This window comes from Peromyscus maniculatus, chromosome 8 (assembly GCF_049852395.1).
Source record: "Peromyscus maniculatus bairdii isolate BWxNUB_F1_BW_parent chromosome 8, HU_Pman_BW_mat_3.1, whole genome shotgun sequence".
NCBI classification, from domain to species: Eukaryota; Metazoa; Chordata; class Mammalia; order Rodentia; family Cricetidae; genus Peromyscus; species Peromyscus maniculatus.
The window spans coordinates 12,194,823-12,204,240 of NC_134859.1; the positions used below are offsets into that span (position 1 = coordinate 12,194,823).

General features: G+C 48.6%; 1 protein-coding gene across 1 annotated transcript; it reads right to left on the minus strand.

The window, feature by feature from the left end:
* Nucleotides 1–9: 9 nt before the first annotated feature.
* On the minus strand, nt 10–6,281 carry Elob (elongin B). The gene is made up of 4 exons (XM_076577516.1): nt 6,171–6,281; nt 5,932–6,066; nt 4,500–4,605; nt 10–182 (listed from the first exon to the last, which is right to left on the minus strand). The coding sequence occupies exons 1-4, from the start codon at nt 6,171–6,173 to the stop codon at nt 70–72; spliced, it is 357 nt and encodes a 118-aa protein (XP_076433631.1). The 5' UTR covers nt 6,174–6,281; the 3' UTR covers nt 10–69.
* Between the last annotated feature and the right edge of the window lie 3,137 nt (nt 6,282–9,418).

Consider the following 9,418-nt stretch of genomic DNA (forward strand, 5'->3'; position numbering starts at 1 on the left):
AGCCAGGTGGACAGCCAAATCATCTTTATTTTGAGGGAATGGGTCTCTAGGGGGGTGGGCCTGGGGCCCTCACTGCACAGCTTGTTCATTGGCACTGCCTCCAGAATCCTGTGGCTTCATCACATCCGGAAGCTCTGGAGGGCTGGAGAAGGGCTCTATGCGCAGGGCTTCAAAGGCATCATCTGTGGAAGGGAGCAGAGCTTGAGAAGATGCCCAATGTTTCTTTCCCTTGGAAGGATGGTCAAAATGCCACCAAAGCCATGGCCTTCCAACCTTGGTTGTGTTACTTGGCAATGGTGTTATATCTTTTGTTCCCAGAGGCCTAATTTTACCACTGATCCCAATAGATATCAACCCGTATGCCAGGATGCCTAGCCTACACCTTCTGTCTCCAAATTGCCATACCCTCCACTAGCATCTCAATTTGCCACCAAACGCCAAATAACTGAAAATCCCAAGACCTTAAGACGAACTGTTCACCATCATATTCCATACTCTGACTACAATTTTTATATATATATATATATATATATATATATCTCCAATGCATCACTAGACTTTGAGCTGGAGAGAGGCCTCAGTGGTTAAGAGTTGCATCAGGCATGGTGGTGCCCACCTTTAATACCAGCACACAGCAAGCAGATCTCAAGAGTTCAAGGCCAGACTGATCTACAGAGGGAGCTCTAGGACACCCAGGGCTGTTAACAAAAAAACAGAGTGCACGTTGCTCTTGCAGTGAATTGGTTTCCAATTCATCTGACACAGGCAGGCACAAAACACTTAAAAAAAAAACAAAACAACAAAGGGCGGGGGGATGGCGCTCACTTTTCATCCCAGCAGAGCCAGGTGGATCTCTGAGTTTGAGGCCAGCCTGGTCTACAGAGCAAGATCCAGGACAAGTACCAAGACCACACACAGAAACCCTGTCTCAAAAAAAAAAACAAAAAAAAAAAAAACAAAAAAAAAACCTCTTAAAGTCATTACCCTTCTCTTTCCAATTAGTATTTGATTTCCACGCCAAACTTCTTTATGACCCAAGGCAGCCTTTGTACTTTTGGGTCTTAAAGCTGCCAATTTTAGGCTAGCTGGGTATTCACAATGGAATTCAAATGTTATCTCAGAGTACTCAATCTGATCACTGCCTTGGGAATATAAGATATTACCACTGGCTTTATTCATGTGCCCCAGACTAGCCTCAAACCTGCTAACGTAGCCAAAGACAACGCTGAACTCTCCCTAAGTGCTGGGATTACAAGCATATTGTGCTGCTTTTCTTTCTTTCTTTCTTTTTTTTGGTTTTTCGAGACAGGGTCTCGGTGTAGCTTTGCGCCTTTCTTGGAACTCACTTGGTAGCCCAAGCTGGCCTTGAACTCACAGAGATCTGCCTGCCTCTACCCAGTGCTGGGATTAAAGGCATGCGCCACCACCGCCCGGCTTTTCTTTCTTTTTTTAAATGCAGTGCTGGGGATCAGACCCCCAGCTTCATGCCTCAGGCAATACTCTCAGCCCTATTTTCACTGCTCACTATTGACTCAGTATAAAACAAATCCCCCCCACCACATATTTTTTTCTCCTGAGCTTGTGCCACACTTATGACCTGGCTCTCAATTTTCAACTGATGAGGTGTCCATACATGTCTGGAGATACTATTGGTTGTCAGACTAGGGAAGAAGGTAGGGAAGAGCTAGGACTGCTACCAGGAATTCAAGGATGCCAACAAGCTGACATGTGAGTGCTTGGACCCAGGTGCTCTGTAAGAGCAGTATGCACAATTAACCATTCTGGTCACAAATGCCAGCGGTGCTGAGGTGGTTGCACACACCTTTAATCCCAACAGAGGTTAGAGGCAGGTTGAATATGACGACAGCCAGGGTTACACAGAAACCCTGTCTGGGGCTGGGGAGACCATCACCTAGTGCTACAAATCTTCAGTGACACAGTTCTTGATTTATTTCCTTCATTCCTGTTACAGGTCTAGTTAAAAATGCCATTTAACAAAAACATCCCTAATAGCAGTTAGTGTTAGGGAGAAGCTTCAGCATGGACAGAGTGGCACCCAATTCGGTCCAAAACCTAATGCTGTCAGCTGCTTCTAGAAGTGCGTGAAGGATACAGTAACCCTGAACATCATGTCACAACACATTCCATATGCCAGAAAGATTACAGTGCCTTTTGGACCAGTTGCCTCCATATTCAATGCCTTATCAGGACCCCCCCCCCCCAACGCCCACCGGCAAAAAAAAGCCACTTCCCTTAGCTTTGATATAACTACGAAATAGGGTTATCAATGTCTTCTAGGACAATGTTAGCCTCTAGGGTACTAGGTTCTGCTTGGAGAAAAAGGGTGACTTTTTGAGAGAACACAACCTTGCCTTAGCTTAAGAAGCAGGTAAGTTGTGTTTTCATCCTCATGAACCCATGCAAAAGGGAACCTCACTTGACATCTGACCTGTGGATTGTCACTAATCCTACAAGTGCCTCAATGTCACCTAGCAGGCAGTTATCTCGGGGCAGATTCCCGTAATGTGAGGCACTTGCAGTAGGCTCTGCCTGGGGTGCCTTGTGGACATGGGCACTCCAGGCTGGGTGGTGAAAGAGTGGCAATCAGCTACACGTGAGCGGAGATTTACTTGATAAAAACTAAGAAGTGTTAAAAAAAAAAAAAGCCAGGCGGTGGCGGCGGCGCACGGCGCACGCCTTTAATCCCAGCACTCGGGAGGCGGAGGCAGGCAGATCTCTGTGAGTTCGAGGGTAGCCTGGGCTACCAAGTGAGTCCCAGGAAAGGTGCAAAGCTGCACAGAGAAACCCTGTCTCGAAAAACCAAAAAAACCAAAACAAACAAACAAAAAAAACAAACAAAAAAACAAACTAAGAAGTGTAACTAGAACCATACTTTCCCTGCCTTAGCCTTTGGTTATACTTTCTTTCAAGATAAAGTACTTCCTGTCATTTTAAAAGATTTTCATGTATGTTTGTATGGCTTGTACCTATGAAGGTCAAAGGCATTGGATTGTCTGGAACTGGTGTTACAGATGGTTGAGCTGTGGATACTGGGAACTGAACTCAGGTCCTCTGCAAGAGCCAGTGTTCTTCATCACTGAACCACTTCTCCACATTTTCTTGCCCATATACACAGTCCCTAGGTCCACAGCTGTAAAAACAAGCTCTATGACCCTAGTTTAAAATTCCAAGAGGCAAAGGATAAAATTATTAAATTTCTTCCTGCCCCTAGGCAGGGTCTCTACAGACCCTGGCCGTCCTGGAACTCCTCTGTAGACCAAGCTGGTCCCTGCCTGGGATTAAAGGTGTATACCACCAATCTGATAGGAGATCTAACTACCCCAGCTCACTTGTCCTTAAAATCTGGCACAATCAGCCAGGCGGTGGTGGTGGTGGTGGTGGTGGTGGCGGCGGCAGCGGCGCACGCTTTTAATCCCAGCACTCGGGAGGTAGAGGCAGGTGGATCTCTGTGAGTTGGAGGCCAGCCTGGTCTACAGAGTGAGTTCCAGGAAAGGCACAAAACTACACAGAGAAACCCTGTGTGTGTGTGTGTGGGGGGGATCTGGCACAATCATTCTGGTCATGGTGGCACACACCTTTAGTCCCAGGGAGACAGAGACAGGTGGAGCTCTGTTGGGTTCAAGGCCAGCCTGGTCTATAGAGCAAGTTCCAGGACAGTCAAGGCTACACAGAGAAAACATGTCTTGAACCCTGCCCCATCAACCTCCAAAAAAAGAGATGAGGTGGGACAATATATAAAGCACAGGGCCAACTATTCAATAAACCCTATAAATATGGCTGGTACTAGGAAAGGAACCGAAAGTCATCTTTAATTTCCACAACTCCTGTTTGTGTTTCAGGTTTTTTTGTTTTTTTGATACAGGGTTTTGTACTGGAACTCTTTTTTTTTTTTTTTGGTTTTTTCGAGACAGGGTTTCTCTGTGTAGCTTTGCGCCTTTCCTGGAGCTCACTTGGTAGCCCAGGCTGGCCTCGAACTCACAAAGATCCGCCTGGCTCAGCCTCCCGAGTGCTGGGATTAAAGGCGCGCGCCACCACGCCCGGCTGGAACTCTTCTCTATAGACCAGGCTGGCCTTGAACTGAGATCCACCTGCCTCTGCCTCCCAAGTGCATGTGTTTCAATGTTTTAAATAATTTTTTATGTGGATGGGTGTTTTGTCAGTTTGTAAGTCTGCTCCGTGTGCATGCCTGGTGCTTCAAAGACACCAGAAGAGGGCTTCACTGGAACTACAATTCTGAGCCGCCGTGTGGGTACTAGGCGTGGATCCCAAGTCCTCTGGAAGAGCAGCCAGTGCTCTTAATTGCTGAGCTATTTATTCAGTCCCCAGGCTTTGCTTTTTAATAAGGAAACAAATACCTCATGCTCTTTGTGGACTGGAAAGACATTCCCTCAAAGCTTTGGGTGACTACAGGCTCCCCAAAGTCCTTCTTCTTTGGATGTTACCAGACTGCCAGCTGCCATCCAGGTCAGCCATCTTACCTGCTCGGAAGGCCAGGCCCACGGTGGCTGGGGCCTGTGGCCGTGCTGTCTGGCTAGTGAAGCCACACTCGCCCAGAGTTTTTCCGTCATCAAGGAGCTGGTCATCCTGAAGAGAGAAGCAGGTTTGGGGGAGAGGTCCTAAAAGGGACAAGTCCCAAAGAAAGCCTTCTGGTCAGCATAGCATGTCAGCAGCTATGTTGAGGAGAGTCATCCCTAAGTAAAGCACACATTCCAGAGCCCAGAATTTCCAAATCTGGCTGGATGGCTCACAGCAGTTAAAAGCTCTGGCAGAGAATCCTAAGTTCATTTTCCAGCACCCATATAATATAGATTGGCTCACAACCCCAGTTCAAGCGAATCTGATGTTTCTGGCCTTCACAAGCACCTGGACTGTGTTGGTATGTACCACATAAAAATAAAACCCACAAAGGCTCTGGGTTCTGGCTTTTCCAAGCTCTCTAAGTAAATAAAGGTAGTTGGATTTTTTTTTTTTTTGAGAGTCAATCTCATACAGTAGATGCTCTGAACTTCTAATCCTCCTGCCTCTACCTCTACCCAAGCAGAATTATTGCCCAGTTTTTCCAGGCTGATGATCGTTAACCTAGGACTTTGATGCAGGCTGTGTTACTGTAACTCAACAGAGTTGTATCCCTGACTCTTAGTCAGTTTTTTGTTTGTTTTTGTTTTTTTTTAAATCAACCTTCACCTTAAAATGGGAATTACTGGAATATCCAACTCACAGGGCAGTCAAAAGTTTCAATAACTTAAGAGAGGCCTAGAAAGCTGTATGTGTGGTTCCTAGAATAGCAAAAGGGTCTTTCAAGGAAAAGCCCAGTGGGTATCACAGAGAAAGCCCTTCAGAAACAGGAAGCCAGGCTTTAATCTGGAGCAAAAGGTCAGCTCCCTTTTACAGCCAGAATTAGCTCAATGCACTTAGATTGACATCATGCTTCTGGGAAACCTGAATCGGGTTTGAGGCACGAGGATCCAACTCCATAGCCTGGCTTACTGAAAGCTGGAGCTGGCTTCCCAGGTACAAATGTATGCTTGAATGAGAGGTGGTTCTAGACTACCAGGAGAATGGCAAGGATCAACACTGGCTGGGTGAAGCATTGGGATAACCTCTCTTCTAGACAACACCGCATTCATCGAGTTCCACCCCACCCTCCAGCAGTGGGATTCCAGCGGACTCCCCGCAGGCCTTAGATTAGATTAGGTTCACTGTGGTTCAAACCCTGGCTTTGCGACGACCTTCGGCTGCTTAAGATCACCGAGGCCTCGGTTTCCCTAACCGTTGAGCAAGGCCGCCTGGCAGGGCGGGGCGGCTGGCCTGGGACCCGATGCCGCCAGCCCCTCATCACCATCTGAGACCCCCTTGTGGGGCGTCCTGCCTGGCCCCCACGCGCGCAACCGCCACGCCCGCTCGTCGCACCTTGTACAGCCGCTGCTCGTCCGGCGGCCGCTTGAGGATGCCTTCGACTATGCGCTTTAATTCGAACACGGTACTCGACTCCTTGGCGTCCGTGAAGATGGTGGTCTTGTGGCGCCGGATCATGAGAAACACGTCCTGAGGATGGCGGGCCCGCGTCAACGCCAGCCCGCGGCCCCCGGCCTGGCCCCGGCGCCCCCGCCGCCCCCGGCCCCGCGCCCCTCCCCCCCGCGCCCGCTCACCATCCCGGCGGCTGCTTCTGGCTCGACGCGCCGGCGCGGCCACGCTCCGCCCCTTCCCGGCAGCCCAAGCGCGGCCCGGAGGCCCGGCGTGCTCCGCGCGGCCCCGCCCGCCACGCCCCCTTCATCGCGCAGCCCCGCCCATACCGTCGTCGCCGCCATCTTAAGCGACCCAGAAGCGTTTCTCTTCTGCGATCTGTGGCGGCCATCTCGGTTGCCTGCGCGACCCCTGGGCTGAGGCCCTGGTTTAGATCGTCTCATGGGTCTGAGGCGGAAGCGTGGCTTGCTTTGGAGCGTAGAGAATCAGGGACAACGATTCAAGCGCGTCTGTCATTAAAAAAAAAAATGTTTTACCTGCATTTATGTCTGTGCACCAGTTGCATGCAATGCTTGGGGAAGCCAGAAGAGGGCGTCGGGTCCTCTGGAACAGGGGTTGCAGCCGGTTGTGAACCGCCATGTAGGTGGTGGAAATGGAACCTGGCTAGCTTCTCAAAGAACAGTCAAGTCTTCTTCATCACTGGACCATCTCTCCAGCCCACATTTATTTAAGGGCCAAGCTAGAGTTATTTAAGGGTCAATGCAGGAGTTGCGAGGGGGTAACTTTACAGCCATGTTGAGAAGGCGCACAATTTTGGATCTTATCACTACTGTATATTATCCTTATCTAGCCTCAAGCTTGGGTTTGTTAAATGCAGTTCGGGCATGTTTTGTGGCCTGTTAGGAGCTAGAGAAGTTACTGGTTTTAGAGAACTGGTGCTGTAGTTATTAGGGGCAAAGCCTGGGTCTTATCAGTCCCGACTACACCTGGTACACACCTGTAATCCCAGCACTCGGGAGGCAGAGGCAGACGAATCTCTTGAGTTTGAGGTCAGCCTGGTCTACAGAGTGGGTTCCAGGACAGCCAGGGCTACACCTATAAGCATTGCAGCTGGGATGGAAAGGGATCCTGGCAGTCAGGAGCCAAGGAATACAAGTCACCCTAAGCATAGTAGCTTATGGCCCTGCTCCAGGGAAAGGGTTCCCCAATGGAACAGCTCTGCCCTGGCAGGGGAGGGTTTCCCCAATGAACTTACAGTTCTGCTCAAGTCCTCAGAGTGTAACCTCTGCTCTGCTAGGAGAAGGTTTCCCCAGGGACAGTGGTCCAGCCTTGCTTTGCTCCACTCCAGTGAAGGAAGGCCGTCACCCAAACCGCATTCAAGAGATGCATTGGGAGGGCAGAATCCAGGAGAGTGACCGCCTCTGTCAGGGTGGGAAAAGCAGCCGCAAACTGAACAGGTGCGGGGCGTTTACAGGGCTTCTTAGGGGTGGAGTTTTCCAGGGAGAAGATTTTCAGGTGGAAATTGGTGGGATTTTAATCCCCTTGAGCTCAGACTGGCTAGATTTTGTGCTCAGGCATTGGTTGGTTTTCTGCTCAGGGATTGGTTGGTTTAGTTGGTCAGCTCTGGTTTCAGGGCCAAAGTGTGTTTCTTTCACTGGCCCTTTTTAGCCTTTTGGCTCTAGTTTTAGGGGTAGGGTGTGTTTCTTTCACTGGCTCTGGTTTCAGGGTCAGGGTGGGTTTCTTTGCCTGACCCTTTTACCCTACAACACCAAGAAACCCATCTCAAAAAACAAACAGTGGAAAGCAGAAAGCAAAGACAGATTTATTTAATGTGGCCATATGAGGAAGGGGAATAAAGGAAGAGGTCCAGTAACTCTCCGCAGTCTTTGTGGTGTTCTTGTAAGGGGTTTAGATTGAAGTGGAATAAATAATCAGTCCTAGGCAAGGTGTGCTCCGTCATTTGACTGTCATTGTTTCAACTACAGTCACTCCTTGTTTCAAGACAAGTCTTTTCCTTATTCCAACATGAGACTCCTTGGAAAATTCTCATTAATTGGGAACTGTTGCTTGAACAGTCTGATAGCCAAAGAGAGGGTGGCTCTTTAGATTTCTTCACTCCTTTTACTGTCTCAGGTACACCTCCTGGGATTGGAGAAGATGGGATAAAGGCCCCTCCACCCAGGAGCCTACGGCACCACCCCACCTTCTTGCCTAGGTTCAGTACTCAGAAGGGCCTGTAGACTTGACTTTCCAGACTGGCAGCCCTTTGAACATTGATTTGTGCCATCCTAAACTGTAAGGCCAAGGACCTTCTCACCTTCTCTCCCAGAGGTGGACAGCCGTTAAGAGTCCATTTCAGATCGTGTATCAGACAAAGTCAGTGGGTGGTACTTAAATCCCACACAGCTTTCAAGCTGTAGGGCCCTTGAGAGTGGGCAGGGTCTGAGACTGTCACAGAGGTAGGAACTCAATGCCAATTGTTGTGTTTGTAGCAAGTGTGGACTTTTTTCAAGACAGGATTTTTCTGTGTAGCCCTGGCTGTCCTGGTACTGCTCTGTAGACCAGGCTAGACCTGAACTCAGAGAGCTGCCTGCTTCAACCTACCTAGTCCTGCAATTGAAGGTGCACCACCACAGCTGGCTGGAGTGAACTTGGCTCGTTACGATCTTGCTGTAATTCTCTGATAGAGGCATTCCCACCCTCCTTTAACATTTTATTATTTTAAATTACGTGCATGTGAGTACAGTGCCTGGGGAGGCCAGGGGATCCCTGTAGCTGGAGTTACAGGTGGTTGTGGGCTGATGGATGTGGATGTTAGGAATCAAACTGTTTTATGTTATATGTACTGTTTTAACCAATGAGCTATCTCTCTAACCCCTATGTATTATTTATTTATTTATTTATTTATTTATTTAAAGACAGGGTTTCTCTCTGTAGTTTTGGTGCCTGTCCTGGAACTCACAGAGATCTGCCTGCCTCTGTCTCCCAAGTGCTGGGATTATTTATTTTAGTACGGAGGTTTTTCTAGGTAGCCTGGGCTGGCCTTAAATTCTTGATTCTCCTGCCTCCAACCTCATGAGTGCTGGGATTACAGGTGTGTACCACCACTACTTTATTTTTTTTTTTTCATTTTGAGACAAGGTTTCACTATATAGTCCTGGCTTTCTGAAACTCTCCATGTAGTACAAGCTGGCCTTGAATTTACAAAATTTACAAACGTCTTCCTCCCCAACCCATCTTGTGTTTTAAAACATGCAGTGGTGAGTGAAAAGATGACTCAGCCCTTAACAGAAATTATTGCTATTGCAGAGCTCAGTTCCAAATATTCACAGCAGGTGGCTAACAACTGCTCGCAACTCCAGCTCCAGGGGATGTGATACTTCTGGCTTCTATGGGCATCTGCACTCATGTGCACATAGACATAGACACACTC

What these genes read in the sequence shown, in the direction of transcription:
- Elob (XM_076577516.1), bottom strand. An exon ending in ACGAGCAGCGGCTGTACAAG is followed by an intron (nt 4,606 to 5,931) that starts GTGCGACGAGCG and finishes TTCTCTCTTCAG; the next exon opens with GATGACCAGCTCCTTGATGA. An exon ending in GGGCCTGGCCTTCCGAGCAG is followed by an intron (nt 183 to 4,499) that starts GTAAGATGGCTG and finishes TCCCTTCCACAG; the next exon opens with ATGATGCCTTTGAAGCCCTG.